The sequence below is a fragment of the Malaclemys terrapin genome, chromosome 23 (genome assembly GCF_027887155.1).
Source record: "Malaclemys terrapin pileata isolate rMalTer1 chromosome 23, rMalTer1.hap1, whole genome shotgun sequence".
Taxonomy (NCBI): Eukaryota; Metazoa; Chordata; order Testudines; family Emydidae; genus Malaclemys; species Malaclemys terrapin.
The window spans coordinates 7934669-7955351 of NC_071527.1; the positions used below are offsets into that span (position 1 = coordinate 7934669).

At 50.6% G+C, this 20683-nt stretch overlaps 1 protein-coding gene across 2 annotated transcripts in view; it reads right to left on the reverse strand.

The window, feature by feature from the left end:
* Positions 1–2961: 2961 nt before the first annotated feature.
* Positions 2962–20683, reverse strand: part of CBX5 (chromobox 5) — a 68111-nt gene continuing 50389 nt past the window's right edge. For both annotated transcript variants that reach the window (XM_054012367.1, XM_054012368.1), the window contains exon 5: positions 2962–12426. In XM_054012367.1, the coding sequence (XP_053868342.1) occupies positions 12276–12426 (151 nt within the window). In that variant the 3' untranslated portion in view covers positions 2962–12275. The remainder of the gene's footprint in view (positions 12427–20683) is intronic.

The window sequence follows — 20683 nt, forward strand, 5'->3', positions numbered from 1 at the left end:
ACCTCCCCTCAGAGGATCCCGCAGCACATTGACCCCTTTCTTTTTCACAGCCTCTGAAGTAGATTGAGGTGCATGCTGAAGATGGGGAAACTGAGGCAGAGAGCGAGGAAAGGACCTGTCCACACAGTCACACAGCACACCTCTATGGCAGAGCTCAGGATAGAACACATCTGTCCCGACTCCCAGCCCGCCCTGCTCTGAGCCACTCCATCAGTTGTTTTCAGCGTGGGGCTCGCAGATGCCCGGGGGTCCACAGACTGTGTCTGAGATTTCCAGAGGGGTCCCGCACCTCCATTCAAAAAAAATTTTTAGGGGTCCACAAATGAAAAAAGATTGAAAATCACTGCACTAGACCCCACTTCCTTCCCAGGGCTGGGGATAGAACCCAGAAGTCCAGGCCTGCACCAGCGTTTGAACAAGGGCCTTGTAGGCACCTGGGGCGGGGGGAGGGGGGGACACCGACCCCCATTGGCCACTGCCTCCATCCCCCTCCAGTCCCACTCACGCCCAGGGCAGCACGGACAATGCCTCCCGCCTTCCCAGCGCAGGGCCCGATTCGGCCACCAGGTGTCGCTGGAGGACAGGGTTAGGGAGCCACAGGCCTGCGGGCTGCACAGGGCGCTGGGATGGAGCCTATGTGCAGGAAAGGGGGTGGGAGGCTGGGGGGGATAATGGAGCCGCCTGCAGGAACCCAGCAAGGGGGGGCTGGAGCCGGAGGGGCGAGGTGAGGTGAGGACCACTTCCCGGCCACCTAGCACACAGCTAATGAATGGATGGCAGGGGCAAGAAGAGAACCCAGGAGTCCTGGCTCCTAGCCCCGCCTCCCGTGACCCCCCGCTGGTCCCCGAGCTGGGGATAGGACCCAGGAGTCCTGGCTCCCAACCCCTGCAGTTAATGGCATCCCAGCATCTTTGTAAATTGCTCTGTGAAGGAAGCTCTGCCCCCATCCCAATTTCCTTCACACCCCACAGCCAATCATGCCCCCCCTTCCCTGAAGTCTCTCCCCTTGTCCACTCCAATTCCCACCCCATGGCCTGCTGCCCCCTCCAATGCCCTGGCCCTGCTTCCCAGTCTCCCCCCCTTCCTCCAAACAGCCCCCCGCCGTAACCACACAGCTGAGCTCAGACAGCCTCCAAGTTCTGCCAGCCACCCTCACAGCCCCATCCTCCCCCGGCACCAGGCTCTGGCCGCACCAGTCACAGCAGTGCCAGCCCCACAGCAGGGCAGGGGAGCAGCATGCAGCCATGACTGAGCCACTCGCTGAAGCCACTGCAGCCGCGGCCCACATGCCCACATATGCTCTCAAGTGTGCAGGCTGGTGCTCCAGGTAGGATGCCCAGGTTCTCTCCCCAGCTCAGAGTGGAATGAGTTCCAGTGCCCAGAGCCGATGGGAAATGAGGTCAGGACTCCTGGGTCCCACTGCAGACTGAGCAAACCATTCAGTGTCCGTGCTTGGGCAGGGGTCTGAGGGACAGAGGTGCTGGGACCCGCAACCCATGGGGTTTGGGTGCTGGGAGCAATCAGGCCACACAGGACACCCCCAAACTGGGCAGCCCCAGAAGAGGCCACTTGTGAAAGCTGCAGCTTATCCTGTGTGGCTCCATTCATGCCCCTGCAGCAGAGCCAACATGGACTCGCCTTCGCAAAGCTGAGTGCTGCCAGCACAGCAGCAAGAACAGAACCCAGGAGTCTTGGCTCCCAGCCCCCGCTCCTTTAACCACTAGAGTCCACTCCCTGCTCTGCACGAGGAATGGAACCCAGGAGTCCGGCCAGCCAGGGTACACCACAAGATGCCCCAAGGCAGGAAGAGTTGCATCAGGTTTAGCACCACTGGGACTGAGCCTGTGTGTGTGTGGGGTGGGGGGCAGGGAGAAATCACATGGCTGCAGCCCCCTCTAGGGAATAGCCCCCCATCTGAAGAATTGAAGCTTGCAGTGAAATCATCCTGTCTGGTTGCCCAGGGAACCATCCATCTGCAACCCCATGGGACTGACTGCCGGAGTCTACACTGCAAACTTGCATCGGGGAAGCCAACCCGATGCTGCTGTAGCACATCTGGTGAAGACCCTGTAAGCTGACGGGAGAGCTCTCTCATTGGCTTAATAACTCCACCTCCGCGAGAGGCGGTAGCTATGTTGGCGGGAGAAGCCCTACACGGGGAGGTAGTTGGTGTAACTGCACCGCTCAGGGGTGGATTTTTCACACCCCTGAGCGACGTAGTTATACTGAAGTGCGCAGTGTAGACCCGGCCTCAGGGGCCGCCCCATACACCTGGCTGCTGCGTTGACACTGGAACTTAGTGACACCACTGACATTTGGAAGCATGAACTCTTCCACTGCTGACCGTTTAGCAATCACACCAGCCAGCTGTGCTGGGATTGTGAGGCCAGAATGGGCACAGGGGGGTGACTTGTCCATAGGCCCCTCTTGTGGGAGGCGCCTAAGGGGAGGTGAAAAATCTCCACAGGAAGTCCCCGATGTGCATGAGAGATGAGGTCAGAATGGGACATGGCGAAGGAAAGGGACAGTCCCTTCCCAGGGCAGGGCTGAGGCACATGAGAGGGGGGCCAGGTGTGTGGGAGTTCACCCCATAATTGCCTGCCCCTTATATCCCCACAGGACATTAGTCTGCAGGGCTGAGAAACAGCAGCTTGCACCAGCCTTGACTTCACCGCAGGGAATAATTTCCCACTCCGAATGTGCCTGAAAGGATGCTGGTTAAGTTGGTGCAGCTCCACTAGCTTCCATGGCTCTAGTGCTTTGCACCAGCTTAGAATCTGGCCTGATGTGTCTTTTTCACCCACGTGACTGAGCGATGCACCAAGAGCAGGGGCTGTGTGTGGGGGTGTGTCTATGCAGGACAATTTTACACACACACACACACACACACACACACACACACACACACACACACACACACACACACGAGCAGGGGAGGAAAAACCACACAGGATCCTGTACTGAAAAGTAACCATTTATTAGAACCAATACAAGAGTATGAAAGAGTGCGAAGGGACAGGGGGCCTTTGTAACATGTCAGTCTCATGACGGGAAAAAAATCCCTATTTTAAAAACATCACCATTTAAAAAAAAGCGTAACATACATTAGCGGAGAGACGGGCTACACTACCGAACATCACATGATAGAGGGGAGAGCCGTGAGCCACATGCCGGCTCAGACAAACACTTTGCGCCACACAGTAGCGCCTGGCTAAGGTCTGGAGGACAGAGTCCCACTCTCTCCTGGCAAGTCAGTTCTAACAGAGAGATGGGTTCGAATGCTGCCCACGGCCCCCACCCCAACAGTGCTGTGCCACCTACTGCCTAGGCAACGCAGCGGTGACACAGCAAGGAAACAGATACCGCCTGGCATGTGGCGGGAGCACCCATGGGTCCTTCTCAAGTCTCTCCCAATCGCGCTTGATCTTGCAGCCCTTACTCACACCAAGCAGTGATTGGACGGCTGGCAGGAGAGAGGGTTGGGCCCATAGTTTAAAGTAACACTGTCAAATAATTTAGGACTAAAATGTGTCAGACCTTGAAATGATCCAGCCTGCTGAACAATGGCTTCTGAACTCTCCAGGGGGAGAGACAGTCATTTTGTCAGAGATGTACTTTTTTTAAAAAGGGGGTTCACCCCCCCATTAAGGGGAGGGGGAAAACCATCAAAAATGTGGGAGCTGAACCCCTAAAATCTCAAATTGGCTAGGAAGGAAAGATGCCCCCAAATGTAATGGCAGGGGCTAGCCCCCTGGAATACTAGAAACTGACAACTAGAAAGTAGCCCTGTATTTTGCTGATTCACCCTCACAAGAGCACGGACTCTACATGTGTTCAAAAGGAGGCACATATGCTACAACAAAACAACTGCGCCGGGAGACTCAACACTAGGCTGAACTAAGGCTCTGTCTTCCCTCTATATGTGGAATCAGAGCAAGTTTTAATCATTAGCAAATCATGCCTCACCAATGGACTTTTAATCAGGGGGGAGTCCAATTTATAAGAGGAAGACAATTGTCATGTTCCAGCTTAGAGAGGCTCAGCTGTGATCCCAGATAAATTAGAACATCTGTGACAAAAATTCATGTGTTTAATTAAAACATAATTAATTTCCCCTCTTCACTTGCAAGTTACGAGTCCTTGCAAGTGGTAGTCTTTATAGAACCGACAGCGAGGACAGACTGGAACTAGACTCTCTAAAAGTTAATCGTTGCCTTTAAACGCAGGCCAGATCCAACCTTTAGCACAAAAGACTTGAAATCGTTGGCAAGTGGCTTTGAGAACTGACTTGGCCTAAGAAGTGTCCACACAGAAGTGCTCATTATATAAAAGAAAGATTTTTAAAAAAACACTAGTTACAAAGCTGGCCGGAGACCATGCCCATATCTCAGAATGCCCCCCTCCCTAGATCCCTTCTATGTAACAATGACAAAAGAAATTTGACAAAAAGTTAGCGTTCTGCTTTGCCATAAAAAACACTATCAACACCCGGAACAGCAACTCGACGGAGGGAGGGGATTGGCCGAGGGGACCGTTTTCCGCAAAGAGGAGTGTGGACACGATACGTGTCGGAGGACTGCCCAGTGCAGCAGGGCTGGGGAGCATTGAGTTGGCACACAGAGTTCTAGCTGCCTTGACTGCACTGGGTTACAGCCACTTACAAGGGATTAAAATAAAGAGCAAGAGGGGTCAGAAAAGCATGTCACCCTCCCACACCCCTGGATTCTGTGTGTTCCTGGACCACTGCCCTGGTGTGAGACCAAGTCCCCCTCAAAATGCCATTTTTAAACAGGTGCAGCAGCTGTGGCCAGTCCCCCAGTTTTATAGAAAACCGGGTTTTCTGCAGCCCCACCCGACTAGTGTTTGAATGTGGGTCTTGTTCAGTGACAACTGCATGTCAGGAGACCAGGAGCCTCAATCTGTGTCTTGGCAGATACAGAAGAGTGACTTCCATCTGCAGTGCCGCTTCCTTGCTGGGGGTGTCCCCCACTCCCATGAGTGGGTTCTCGCTCCTTTACCTTTGGACAGGTTTGTCTGAGCGGGGGCAGAATTTAGGATCCAAGATTAAATGCTTTTCCATTCCCCTTCCGCATGCTGCATGCCAGCCCCGTTCCAGTCGGAGCTGACCCCGCTTTGTGTTTGAAAATGACCCTGGTCCCCCCACCACTACGAACCGAGTGTTGAAATGGCAGCTGGCTGGGCAATTGCTTTGACCTCCCTAGCTAGCATCAGACTTCAACTTGACAACTACGGTGCAACAAGAGGATCCCAATCCTGGTGTCCATCTCCCCACCCCAAACGTAGCAGAATCAGACCACATGCGACAATGGGAGGCATGCAGTACATACTGCGTTCTCGGGGCTTCCTACAGCCTTGGCTTAGCCTTTCAACGGAGCTCCCCACAGAAGATGGGTCAGCAGAAGAGCAGCTCCCACTGAGCAATACGCAGGATTGTGGAGAGAGGAAAACAGCAACACTTTGTACTTTAAAAATGCATCTGTGGATGGTAAATATTTGGTTATGCCACAGATGGCTAAGCAGTCACCGCAGGTATCCTTTCATCTGATGCCCCGGTGCTTTCTGCCAGCAGGTGGCTGCCTATACAGATCTGTTCAGAAGCTGCCCCATTAGCAGCAGCAATCATTAAAAAAGGGTAAAGAGAACAGGGTTTACACAGCAAAGGAAGGACAGAGTAATAGATGTGTGGGGGACATGACAGGGGGCTGAGGGCTCAGCACCCCCAACCCAGTCTCTCTCCTCACCCCTAATTCCTTATAGAAAGGGACTTGGAGCTCGTCTACGTGAACTGATTTTGCAGAACCAGTGTGAACACTTGTGTGGACAATTATCTCAGGTTGGCTTTAGCCAATTCTTAACAAGCTAATAAGTGCATCCACACAGCCTTTCACACTAGTTTAATGCGGTTAGTCTGTTACGGGCAGCTTGTTCACAGGCACTAAGCTGTTTTCTTGAGTGAGGGACACAATTTGAGAGGGCTGTTTGTGATAAATGGGGCCAAGGAAAAGGGTTGGGTTTTGGTTCCTGATAGATGCTGCAAGGAAAATGTCTCCTCTTTCAGATAGTTCATGCCATTCCAGGAACTGAGTCTGGCACTTAACCTCCTGCCCCGAACGCCCTGTGAGAAGAGGATTAGGACCAGAGTACTGCTCACAACTAGACACGTAGACTGGGACAAAAAATAAGCAATGCCAGGAGAGCTTTTCAGTCTAGCATTAAGTACACCTCTACCTCGATATAACACGGTCCTTGGGAGCCAAAAAAATCTTACTGTGTTATAGATGAAACCGCATTATATCGAACTTGCTTTGATCCGCCGGAGTGCACAGCCCCGCCCCCCAGTGGCGCTGCTTTACCACGTTATATCCGAATTCACGTTCTATTGGGTCACGTTATATCTAGGTAGAGGTGTATTTGGTTTCAGCCATAAACACTGTAAACCTCCCCCCGACCTACTCACAGTTTGCTAAGGGGTTTGACATCACTTCTTTGCCCACCCCCTTACTCCCATGCCAGCTGCTGCATCTACTTTTCGATACCGGAAATCAGCAAAACAAAATCTAGCCAGAAGGGAAGGTGGCTGGCCAGCAGCAGAGAAACTTCCTCTCTGCAACAGGAAAAGCAGCAAGACCGAGCATTCAAGAGCAAGCGACTGGGGAGGTATCTGGGGCAGACTCGACAGGCAGAGATCTGTCTGGCACACAAGCTTGCAGGCAGCCCTGGCAGGAGATGACGCCACATACTACACCGTCTGAGGCTACAACCAACACAATCTATTACTCTGTCTAGAAGCCACTTGGAATGCTGAAGCAACTTAAGAACCATTTTGCATCTCCCATAGGGGCATAATTCAGGCTGGAAGGGAGAAGACATAAGAGCTACCCTCAAGACTGACTGCTGAAACAGAGCCCTGACGTACCAAGCCTGCTGAGCCATGTGGTTCTAATCTGATTCATATCAGGTTTTTTATCCAGAGCCAAGTTGCTGCTTCTATTAGAACATGCAGCGCAGCTAAAATGAGAGTCCAACCGGCTCACGGGGAGTATTTGCAACCAGCTCTGGTCACAACCAGTGTTCCCTCTAATTTTTCCCACACATGCGGAATGAATTTTGTTATGTGCACCAATATGGAGGTGATGTTGCACCATATTGGTGCATATAACAAAATTTGTGTGGTGGGGGTGGGGCTGAGGGCTTCGGAGTGTGGGAGGGAGCTCAGGGCTGGGGCTGAGTGTGAGGTCTTTGGCTGGGGCAAGAGATGAAGGGTTTGGGGTGCAGGAGGGGGCTGGGGCGAGGAGTGGGGGCTGGGTATGAGGAGTTTGGGGTGCAGGCTGCCTCTGGACTATGAAGGGAGAGAGAACTCCCCCAGCTCTCTCTCCCTGCAGCAGCACTTGGGCTTGAGGGGAGAGGCGCCTTTCCTCACCACAGCAGCTCCGGTGCTGGAGCCACGGGATAGGCACCTCTTTCCTGTCCGCAGCAGGTTGGGGGGGCTGGGTTGCGGCTAGGGGAGGGTTGGCTCTTCCCTGTCCGCGGCAGGTCCTGGGGGGCTAGGCTGGGGCACCTCTCCCCGGGCCACGACAGGTCCATCCGCAATCCGGGCAGCCAGTGATGGTCTGCCGATTCGGGCTCCCCGTCCCACACCGGCGGCCCGGAGGAACGGCAGTGGCTGTGGGCTCCTCTCCGACTCCCACCCCGTCACTGGCAGGCAGCTGATGGCTGCTGCCTGCCGGTGACGGAGGGCAGGGATGGAGAGAAAAATCCCGGGCCAGCCGGCTGACAAGGCCCCCTACTAAGCGTGGGTCAGGCACCATTATAAACCCGGTACTATCCAGGCTGGGCCGGGGTGCCGCAGCAGGTCCAGGGCTGGGAGAGAGGCATCTCTCCCCACCACAGACCTGAGCATCTGCATGGCGCTTAATAGGCTGCTGCACAGCCACGCAGCTTAGGGTAGAGGTCTACACTACCCGGTAGTTCGGCGGCAAGCAAATCGAACTTCTGGGTTCGACTTATCGCATCTTGTCTGGACGAGGTAAGTCGAACCCGGAAGTGCTCGCCGTCGACTGCGGTACTCCAGCTCTGCGAGAGGAGTACCGCGAAGTCGACGGGGGAGCCTGCCTGCCGCGTCTGGACCGAGGTAAGTTCGAACTAAGGTACTTCGAAATTCAGTTACGTTATTCACATAGATGAAGTTGCGTACCTTAGTTCGAATTGGGGGGTTAGTGTAGACCAGGCCTTAGAGGGAACTTAGATCACAAACACAATCAATGGTGGATTTCACTAAGATTCGCTTCCAGAAAGCAAAGAGTGATGGCTTGTGCGGGAGGAAGGGGCCTGTCTCCAGCTAACAGTGCCTGTCCTCTGCATGCTGAGATCAAGCTCTGTGTTCTATAGCATTTCACACTGGCTCAGAGATCGCCAGGAGGCTCATCCACTCCCACGCACTTATCCACTCCCATCTGCAGCAGACAGTGAGGCACAGAAGGAGCATTAAGCCATCTTAACTTGCAACTCCTGCAGTGGTTCTCAACCTTTCCAGACTACTGTACCCCTTCCAAAGGTCTGCTTTCAGCCCCAGGCGGCGGGACTCATGCTTTGGCTTCAGGATGTCTGTTTCGCAGCTCTCTTGCTTGCCACCCCCGTAATGCCAGCCCTGCACTTGCAATCCCCCATAACCCATCCTGTCACGCCCAGGCTTAGAAACACGGATCTAGTATATAGAGCCGTATAAACAAGTCATCGTCTGTATGAAATTTTAGTTCGTACTGACTTCGCTAATGCTTTTTATGTAGCCTGTTGTAAAACCAGGCAAATATCGAGTTGACTTACCCCCTGGGAGACCTCTGCGTACCCCAGGGGTTCATGTACCCGATTGAGAAGCACTGCTGTAGAGCAGCTGCCTTGCTCCCTCTGAGTTTGGTGCAGAGGTCTGTAGGAGGCTGGAGGCTGTGGGGAGAGGAAGAGGAGAACAGAGTTGGCAAGAATCAAGACTCCAGCGAATCACGGGCAGGCTGGCTGACTGCCTTCAGAGAAAAGAAATCCATGAAGAGGCAGGGATAAAGCAACAGCAGCAAGTCTGCCTGCTGGAACGGCTGGAGAGGAAAGGGAAGAACAAGGAGCTTGTGAAGCTGGGGAAATGGGGGCTAGAGAAGAAGCGGCAGCCACAGGTTGACATGCCAGCAGCCTTTTCTATACCTGAGCCAATACCTGAAATCAGCGCACCAAGTGGTACAGACTGCAGCCAGGCTATGCTCTTGCATCCAGCCCTGTAAAAGCTTCCTTCAATATCCCCACCTCCCCCCACATTACAGGTGGGGAAGCCCTAAACTAATGCAGTTGGAAGGTAGCCAGCTGCTGCCATTACCTATTGTACCAACTACCAACTAGAGCAATTCACGTACTAGCATCAACGTTTAATAACATGCTACAGCGCAATGAGCCCATGCCACCCAGCTCAGATCCAAAAACAGATGCATCAGGCTTAGCCCTAAACTTACGCAAATCCTAACCAAGTCAGAATGACAGGGACTTCCCAAACTCCTCCCAAAGCTTCATCACCACATGCCCTGGCTCTGGGAGCTCGCTCTGACTAGCCCAAGGTCATTCAAACCAAATTAAAAAGTGTCATAACCCCATAAAAACACACTCAATCTCTGTGGATTGTGCTGGTGCCAGAGATACCTGTGCAAGCCCCCCAGTTATTGGCTGTAAGACCACAGGCGCTTAATAATGAGCAAAGTCAGCTACCGAGATGCCAGGAATGCTGCCAAGCAGAAGACTTCGAAGGGTCCCAGGGCCAGGAGCACTTCCCAGCGTATCTAAGAAGTGTGCAGCATTAGGCACATCAGCATTTCTACTCAGTGTGCTGGCAGCTGCAGCTTCGCTGGCCTGCTTGGCAGTGCAGTTCAGAAGGCAGATTTTCTTTTATTTCAGATCACTCTCAACACCAGCCAGGATGATGTAACTAGAAATATTGACCCTGCCAATGGGAACTTTCCAAAGTAATGATGTATTGAGTATGCCGCTTGAAGCAATGGCCATGCTAACCCTTTGCTGGCACACACCTCCAAAAGGCATGGGAGACGATAGCAGGTGCGTCAGTGAAGCGGGAATACCATGTAGTGATATGCGCTCAACTAGAAGTCATGTTAGAGAGACAGAGTGAAATCCGGGTCCCACGGAAGTCAATCAGAGCTCTGCCATTGATTTCTAGGGTGCCTGGATTTCTCCCACAGCATCTGAGCCGCTTGCAAGCAGAATTCATTCAACAGTGCGAACATTATACTAAGCGAGCTTGTGCTCAGAAGAGAGACAGACAAAGAGGCTGAGAACAAACTGCGTCACGTGCTCTAGAAAATCAGAACAAGCAAAACTCTGTGCCCACGGCACAGAACTAACCAGAGTCCAAGGGCCAGGAAGGGAGTCACCACTGATAAAACTCCCTCTGCACCCAGTCTGCAGATATCCCCCAATGCCATTCAAGATTTCCAAGCTCACTATAAAGGGAGAGAATAAGGGTAGCAAAGGGGTGGGAATGAGGGAAGATAAACAAGAACAGGACCAGGCCTTTGGATTGGGGAAAGTCAGGATGCAACAATGATATTTTCATTCCAGAGAATGAACCCACAACCCCTTTCCAATTCATCCACTTGCAGGTCTCCACTTTATGCAATAAGCCTTTTCAAGCCACAATGAAGGCCACAAAACCAACTAGCTCTCATTCTCGCAGGAGCTTTGCATGGGGAACGAGTCAACCAGAAACCAGTGTCAATACCACAATACCGTAATTTTATTACTTCTAGTCATCAAGGAGGACTCTGTTTGCACCATTAGTAGGGGGGAGCCTAAGACATCCGTCAGTTTCTGCGGGCAAGGAGATCGCCACAGGCAAGAGAGCCCAAGTCCAGCTAAACTACACAGTACATAGGATCAGCATGAAGAGCGTACATGATGCTGGAAAGCAAAAGGGGGCAGTTCTTCACTCTGGCCTCACCATACTCAGGGAGGGAAAGGAAAAAGGAACCCTGAAAGCAGTGCCTAATGCTGTAGCAGCTCAGTTCTGCTCCATCTTACTCGGCTGCCAGCTCTCTTGGGCAACAGAGCGACTGTCCCAGATACCCATGCCTTGCAAAACGAGCACTCATCCCGGGAAATAGCAATGCCCTCTCTGCTCCACTGGCAGGTCCTAGAGCCTGGGGCATATGTTCCAGGGAGAAGTGCTGTGCACACCAGACCAGATCAGCTCTCCACGTTTCCAAGACAGAGCTCATGCGGGAGGGGAGGAGAGGCCCTCAAGCGGAAAGCCACTTTGGTAACACAATGCTTGTGGCCTTTGAAGCAACAGCCAATGACTGAAATGGATCAGGCGCCTTGGCACAAAGCAAGGCCACCTGATACACTCACACCTACGGAAATACACAGCCCAAATGAGAAACGAATGTATACATACATACTGCATAAGATCATACAGAAGCAGTGGCAGGCCTCCACCTGCACCTGACAGGGGATAAACAATCACATTTAAAGTTAAGAAGGCTCTGCTTTCCCCACCTCCCACACATTAGACTCCTCCTAGAGAAAGGGGGCTCGCTCTGCGTCTGGGAACCAATACTAATGCAGGCTGGGCTTGCAAAGAGAACACAGCTCGCCTGGAAACCATCCTAGGCACGAGACAGACTGGAAGGCATCACAACCCAGGACAACGGATGTCCCTTGGGACGGAGTCCAGATGCACAGTCCCAACAGGACGTTACCAGTTATATAACAACACACAGGCCCAGCATACCAAGGCCACATTGACCATCTCAGGATGTTGCCCTTTGTAGCACTAGCAGGAGGGACTTCCCAAATGCAGACAGCTCCTCTCGCTTTCCCAGCCAACAGCCATTTGTGTACCTGGACAGGGGAACTCCAATTAGTTCGGTTTAGAAAGGGCATCGCTGCCACTCTTGGCATTTAAAGGGGCAAAAAGGGACCAAACCAAAGGGAACCAACAACTCTATAAACCCCTGGAGGCTCTAAGAGGACGTGACAAGTCAAAACCGTTTTCTGGAGGGCGGGGGAGGAGGAGACAGGACACACAGCACATAAATCTTGTGGGTTTCACTAGAGATGAAGCTGAACATGAAGCAAACCATTTATGTTATGACTGAACCAATAACAAGGTTTCTCCTGGGAGCACAGTAATAAGCACATTTCAATTGATGTGGTCAGGTCGGGGGGATGTGTATGTACAGCTAAGGATGGCCCAGGATGGCGCTTTAGCTTTTCGCTGCTTCTCTCTCTTTGTTTTCCGTGTCCTCTGGATACGCGTGCCAGGTCAGTCTCTCCTCATAAAACGCTATCACAATCTGCGGGCATTTCACATTGGCTTCCTTTGCTAGGACCAGGTCTGCTTCATCTGTGTCTTTCCTGAAGATTCAAAGAGAGAGTCTTACTATCCTTGTTAGCTCTGAGCTCCCACTGGCCAGCTTTCAACATTACATTAGAACCTCAGAGCTACACACACCTCGGGAATGGAGGTAGTTCGTAACTCTGAAATGTTCATAATTCTCAACAAAACATTACGGTTGTTCTTTCAATAGTTGACAACTGAACATTAACTTAATACAGCTTTGAAACTTTATTATGCAGAAGAAAAATGCTGCTTTTAACTATCTTGATTTAAATGAAACCAGCACAAACAGTTTCCTTACCTTGTCAAACCTTTTTTTTTTTTAAACTTTCCCATTATATGTTTAGTAGTTTATGTTTAACACATCACTGTACTGTGTTAGCTTTTATTTTCTGTCTCTGCTGCTCCCTGACTGTGTACTTCCAGTTCCAAAGGTGTTCGTAACTCTGAGGTGCTACTGTAACAGGACTATAAAACTCTGCTGTGAGCAACAGTGTGCACATGCATGCACACAGATACCTCCCTCCTTCACTGGATGTGTGTCTGTCTCTTTATGTCAGGGGTGGCCAATCCGTGTCTCCGGAGTTGCATGCGGCTCTTCAGAAGTTAATATGCGGCTCCTTGCATAGGTGCTAACTCTGGGGCTGGAGCTACAGGTACCAACTTTCCACTGCTCAAACCCAGGCCTTGCCCTCACTCCACCTCTTACCCCAAGGCCCCTGGCCCTTCCTGCACCCTCCCCTGAGCCTGCTGCACCCTTGCTCCTCCCCTGTCCATCCCAGAGACACGGGGAGGGAGGGGGAGGTGCTGATCGGCTGCCGGGTGGGAGGCGCTGGGAGCAGGGGGGGGGGGGAGGAGCTGATGAGGGGCTGCTGAGGTATTACTGTGGCTCTTTGGCAATGTACATTGGTAAATTTGGGCTCCTTCTCAGGCTCAGGTTGGCCACCCCTGCTTTATGTCTATATATGGCCCTTCTCACCACAATCCCTGAGCACTTCCCAGCCATTAATGGGTGTGATCTCCACAGCTCCCTTGTGAGGAAGGGAAGCATCGTCCCTATTTCACAGATGGGAACCTGTGGGGCAGAGAGACTAAATGACTTGCCCAAGGACACAAAGGGAGTCTGTGGCTGCACCAGTAACTGAACCCAGGTCTCCTAAATTCCATCCACTAGATTATCCTTCTCACTCGGTGTGCAGTTTAGTTGTGGACAGTGCCTTGAAAGCACATAGCACTGTGAATGTAGCTCATAGAAACAACTTTAGTCAGATGTCAATGCTAGACCATTAAGCAGCTTCTGTTTCTATGGAATGCTTTCCACTCCCATAACCACTTTAGCATGTGACTAAACACGGAGCACCCCAACTACCATTGGTGTTAGTGAGTTACAGCATTCCTTAGGTACTTTCCACAGTCCTGCTCTGGCTTGGGGACCAATACAGCACCCTTTAAATTTCTAGCTTTTATGCAGCACATACAGTCGTCTTTGGGGTGGAACAGCCCAACACAACGATACCCGTATACGTAAGGAAGAAATTTCCTGTTAAACTGTATATTCACCATAAACGGGAAAGAAGAAGTTACTCACTTTGTGCAGTAACAATGATTCTTTGAGATGTGTGTCCCTACGGGTGCTCCACTGTGGGTGTGCTTGCGTCCCTGCACTGCTGATCAGAGAACTTTGGTAGCAGTGTCTATTGGGCTCAGACATGCTGTTTCTCCTTGTGCTGTGCTATGAGGCGAGTCAGCGTGCGTGGGCTAACCCCCCTCAGTTCCTTCTCTACCGTGGTCATTGACAAGAACTCTGAAGTAGAGGGGAGGAGGGTGGGTTATGGAGCACCCCCAGGGGTATACATCTCAAAGAACTATCATTACTATGGGTGTTCCACTGTAGGTGACTCCAAAGCAGTACCCTTTCTGGAGGGCTGGAACTTCAGAGTTGGGTCAGTTACAGATGACAGTACTATGGAGCTGAAGGTGGCATTAGAGGAGGAGTCCCCAGTTACCGCATAATGTTCTGCGAAAGTGTGGACTGACACCCATGTGACATTATCTGATTAGAGTATAATAATGCAAATCATTGTTGCTACCACTGTTATATAATTGCAACGAATCTTATACAAAGCGTAACGCATGGCCAGAAAGGGTTAAACAGCTCACAGGCTAAATGATCCAGAGCCAACCTTTAGAGACATGTAGAGAAGTATGGAAATGGTAATTAGGGCCATTCCCTGGTAGATAGGCTAGAACTTTGAAATGCAAACCTATATTGTGTGACAAAGTTCCTCCTCTATCTTGGTGGGTCCTGTGCTTATTGGCAGATTTTCTTGAATCTCTGCGTCATCATGTGGGTTGGGGAACAGCCCAGAGACCTTCCCCTCTGGAAGAACCCATAGTCCAGGTCAATTGGGAGGTTTGGGGGGAACCCAGGCCCGCCCTCTACTCCGGGTTCCAGCCCAGGGCCCTGTGGACTGCAACTGTCTATAGTGCCTCCTGTAACAGCTGCATGACAGCTACAACGCCCTGGGCTATTTCCCCATGGCCTCCTCCAAACACCTTCCTTATTCTCACCACAGGACCTTCCTCCTGGTGTCTGATAACGCTTGTGCTCCTCAGTCCTCCAGCAGCACACCCTCTCACTCTCAGCTCCTTGCGCCTCTTGCTCCCAGCTCCTCACACTCGCACCACAAACTGAAGTGAGCTCCTTTTAAAACCCAGGTGCCCTGATTAGCCTGCCTTAATTGATTCTAGCAGCTTCTTAATTGGCTCCAGGTGTCCTAATTAGCCTGCCTGCCTTAACCGGTTCTAGCAGGTTCCTGATTACTCAAGTGCAGCCCCTGCTCTGGTCACTCAGGGAACAGAAAACTACTCATCCAGTGACCAGTATATTTGCCCTCTACCAGACTCCTGTACCCCACTGGTCTGGGTCTGTCACAATTGTTAGAAATTAGAGGTGATACTAATTGTATGTGTGTACTCATATCTTGTTAGATGTTAGCCATGTAAATAGTTCAAAGGGAAATATTAACATTTAAATGAACTGTAAACATAGTGATATCACTGTATTCTTCTCGGGGTGGAAAATGGGCAATTGCCTTATGATAATCCGTGTAGCTAATTACCAGTGATGCTTAGGAAATAGGTCTACTTCAAAGGCCCCATAATTGCCTATTGTTCGCCTAAGGACTCCGAGCTGTCAAAGAAGACCCGGAACCTGTATAAAAACCCTTTGGGTCCTGATCCTTTTTATCTCAGATGTGCTTGATGCTTTATGAAGGGGAAGTTTAAGCCATAAGGCTGGGCTCTCCAGCCCTAATCTGGATCATGCTGAATATGAACATTGGACTATAACCTACGGACTAATTCTGAAAGAACTCTTTGCAAATACAAAACTCACCATCTATACTATGAATCTGATCTCAGAACTGTACTCATGTCTGTATGTATATTGATCTTTTAACCAATACTCATTCTTTTTTTTTTTAACAAATTTTAGTTTAGTTATAAGAATTGGCTGTAAGCGTATATTTGGGTAGATCTGAAATATTCATTAACCCGGGAGGTAATGTGTCCGATCCTTTGGGATTGGTAGAACTTTTTTATATGATGAATAAGATTTTCAGTAATCCTCATCATATTTGACTTGGGTGTCTGGGTGCAGGCTTGAGGCTGGGTTGATTTAAGGGAAAGGACAGTTCCCTGTTCCGTAACTGGTGTTCTTCGAGATGTGTTGCTCAGGTATATTCCACAGTAGGTGTGCGTGCTCGCCATGTGCACCGGTGCTGGAAGTTTTTCCCTTAGCAGTACCCATACTGGGGGAGCCCCGCTGCGATCCCTGGAGTGGCACCTCTATATCGCGCCAAAAAGGGGGCTGCGCACTCCCCCCATCCTCAGTTCCTTCTTGCCGCCAGTGAAGGTAGTCGGAACTTGTGCTCCAGCATTGCTGCAGCATCTTTCCTTAGTGGTACGATCTTCAACAGTTAGTAGTTTCTACAGTTAGTGGCCTGGTTCGGGGCATGCCCCGAGCCCCAGGTTTGAAGTCGTGTAACTCCTGTCGCAATTCCATGCCCAGAAGTGATCCATACTCCGAGTGTCTTCGCTGTCTGGGCGAGGCTCACATAAGTGAGCGCTGTAAAATCTGTAAGTCCTTCAAGCCCTGGACTAAGCGCGAATGTGAGATCCGACTCCGGGCCCTGCTTATGGAACCGGCACCAGCACAGGCGCGCCAACCCGACCCGGTGCCGGGCGCCGGGCGAAGCCCCATCCATCAGTCAGCACCGCTCCCCTGCCAAAAAACAGGGCAAGACCCAGTGGTGCCGAGACAAGGACAGGGGTGAGGCCGGACCCGAGTGGGGCAGCCTACGATCCCCCTCGGGACCCAGACCTCAGACTCGCGTGGTGCAGAGTATTCCGACCCCGTCCACTCGCGCCTCCCCGACGATGAGGATTCCGTCGACGCCAGAAGCAGCTCAGGCAGCGCACGACATCCTCTTCATGCCGGTACTGAGCGGGCCACCTGAGTTGGGGCCCCGGTCCCGAGGGAAGCCGCCGTTGGGCGCCCACCAGCCCTCACTGGCCAGGTCGGAGGTTGAGGTCCCTGCTCGATCCATGGGGCCTTCCCGTAGCCCGCGACAGACCTCCACTCCGTTGTCGGGGTCGCCTGGGAGTGAGTCGCCAACGTCTTCCTCGGCCTACAGGGGCCGGGACAGAAAGCATTGACGCTCCTCATCCAGCCGCAGCGATAGCAGGTGTCGACGCCATCGGCACCGCCGATCATACCACTGTGTTGTTGGCTTCTGGGTAACCAGTGAGGTATTATAGAAGCTGTTTTGTGCTGGCTTGGTAAATCTAAGTATTGGAATATTCACCAGCTTTGGGGATTACCTGCCCCTTTCTTTGCAGTTCACCTTAATTGAGTAACTTCAGCATGGCTCCCCAGGACTCCGGTCACAGCCCATGTCACACCTCTACAGAGCTCTGAGATAAGAACATTCTTGAAAAAGGCAACAGATGAGGAGATTGACCTTGTGGAGTGTGTACAAATAGTATCTGGCGGGGTCATACTGCGAACTTGGTAACATTGTCTGATGCAGTTTGAGACCCACTTGGAGAGTCTTTGGGCTGATACTGGTGAGCTCTTGCATCTGTCTGCAATGGAAAGGAAAAGCCTGGGGAACTTTCTGAAAGCTTTCATCCTGCCCAGGTAGAAGGCTAGGGCTCTCCTGCCATTTGGAGTGTGTAATTTAGCCTCCCCGTTGTCTTGGTGAGGCTTGGGAGAGAAGGTTGAAAGATGAAAAAATTGGTTCATGCAAAACGGGGAGGTTACCTTAGGAATGAATTTTGGATGCAGCCTAAGCGTAACCTTGTCCTGAAAGAATACTATGAAGGGGGGAAGTGCCATCAGAGTCACTATTTCTCCTATTCTCCTGGCCGAGGTAATTACTATCAAGAAAGCCGTTGTCACTGACAGGTACGTAAGCGAACAGGTGGCCATGGGTTCGAAGGGAGGCCTAGTCAGCCCTTTTATTAAGTCCCATGTGGGAGTAGGAAGTCGAGGTTGTGGAAGAGGTTTATTATACCCTTGAGGATCCTTTGGTGGCTGGGTGTGACAGCACTGAGTACCCCTCTACTGGATGGTGGAAGGCTCTTATCGCTGCTAGGTGAACTCAGAGAGAACTCAGAGACAGCCCCGATCTTTTTAGGGCCAGAACATAGTCTAAGATGTGTGGAATAGTCGCAGATGTTGGTATACTTCACAACAAATCTCCCCAAATCCGAAACCTGGACCATTTTTGGAGTTAAGTACCTCATGTTTGGGACTTTCTACTGTGTAATAATACCTCTTGCACATCATTCAAACAGGAGCTTTCTCGGTGTTTGAACCAAGGAGCCATACCTTGAGGCGGAGAACGCCCAAGCTGGGATGTAAATCCTGGAAGAGGAGATATGGAGTGACTGGGAAAGGGATCAGCAGGCATGTGTCACACTGTGACAGGTAAGGGAACCAGGTGTGTCTCGGCCAAGTAGGAGTGATCAGAATGACGTGTGCTCTGTCTCTTTTTATTTAAAGCAGAACCTTCAAAAAGGAGGAAAGGCATAAAGAAGGTCCCCATTCCAGAGGAGGAGGAGTGCATCACCTAGGGAATGTTGTCCTATCCCTGCTCTGGAGCAGTAACATGGACATTTCTTGTACAGATAAATGGCAAACAAGTCAGTGTCCCCACCGACCGAATAGATCGTGAAGTACTACTGGATCTAGCTTTCACTTGTGGTCATGTGGGTGTCACATTACACCCATATTCTTCATAGAAATATTTGTTGTGATATGAATATAGCAGAATTAAGATATGTTTTATGTGAGGCATCACTGAAAAGGTTATGATCTACTGAATGTGTTTATCCAATTTGTATGCATGTATCATTTCTGTATCTGAAGTTAGGAATATTGACTATGTAACAATTACAACTGTGTGTATATGTGGGGGAATGTCCACCAGATAGTAAGCAATCAGCCTGAATGAGCCATTTAAGGACAATAGATCTTTGAAGATACTAATCTCCCACCTTCCTGAGGAGCTTCCTGGAGTGTTGCTTTGACATTGCAGGGTCATCTGATAATGTAACCTGGTATGGACACTGCTGGTATTTTTCCAGTGGAAACAAAAGATTCCTGCTTTATGTAAATTCTATTTAAGACTGGGAAGTACGGCAATCAGGACTCTTCTCCATTGCCTCCCTGTCCAAGAAGGAAGATTGCTAAAAACACCCGAAGGGAAAGGTAAGGGCTGAGTCCAGGCTGAGACAGGGGTCCAGCCTGTAAAGAGAAATAACTGGAACTCTAAGCTACAGGAACTCTACAACCTGCCTAAAACAATATTTAGGGTGAAAATTACATTTTGTAACCTGTTTCTTGAGTGTATTAAGCTTAGTTTGCATGTTTTGTTTTATTTGCTCAGTAATCTGCTTTGTTCGGTTTTCTATCCTTTATAATCACTTAACATTTATCTTTTCTAGTTAATAAAATTATTTCTTGTTTATTTCAAAACCCAGTTTGTGCAATTCATATCTGGGGAGGAGAGGGAGGAAAAAAAAGCTGTGCATCTCTCTCTCTCCACATTGAGGGAAGAGGGCACATTTTTATGGGCTTGCGCTGTGCAGATCTTTCTATACAGCACAGGACAATATTATTTTGTGTTTATACCCCAAAGGAGGTGTGCACGTGACTCCTAGCTAAGTCCCTTGGTGCCGCTGACTCAGTGCCCATGCCCATTGGGTCCATAGGCTTGCCAATGGTACCTGCCACTGAGGTCTTCCATGAGCCATGGGTATCGGACTGAAAAGGTCTCAGTGCCAGCGGTACTGAGGATACTGAGTTTGCCAGACAACATTTACAGCTATCTCGGTGCTCACTGTGGGGACTTCTCACTCTCTTTTTTGATGATTTGTGAGAAGGGTCAGCAGTTTGTTTCTTTGACCTACAGTCTAAGTGTTAAGGGCTGTGGGGAAGACTCACATCTGCCAGGTGACTTGTGGTGCAGGTCTGGAGAGGGTTGGAGAGCTGCCTCCTTGAAGATAACCTGCCTAAGCTCTCTATACTTAGAAGACCAGAGCCTGAGTTGCTGGCAAAGACCACACTTTTGTTGGATGTAGCCTTCCACGAGGCAGCGAATGCATTGGGAGTGCTTGTCTGCGATAGGGACTGCCTCTTTGCAAGAGAGGCGCTTCTTGTAGCCCGGTGAGCTGGGTACACCCCGTTGGGGGAAGGGTCCCCCAACGAGGGGGAGGGGAGGAAGCAGGAAAAGAAACTAAAGGGTTTTTTTTTATTATTTTATTTTTAAAAGGTGAAAAATAAGAAAAGAGAAAAAACTACAACTAGACTAACTAACTATAGAAATACAAATAGAAGTAATGGTCTTAATGGACTGCGAATAGCTCTGTCTCTAGCTGGGGCAGTTGAGGGGAGTTAGCCCATGCAGCACAAGGAGAGACAGTTCATGTGCGGGCCTAACAGACACTGCTACTGAAGTTCTCCAATCTGCAGCCCAGGGACGGAAGCACACCTACAGTGAAGCACCTGTAGGGACACTACTCAAAGTAGTGCTGAATAGTGCGAGCAACAGCTGCCCCAGCCCCACCATCAAGTAAAACTGCCAGATAAACTCAATTAATGTACTGGATTATAGGAAATTTCATTTCCTGCTCCCCACAATCACCTCCCACCCCAATCAGTGTAATGTTGTCCACTTTGGTCATGTTAAGAACAACATTAGTTTA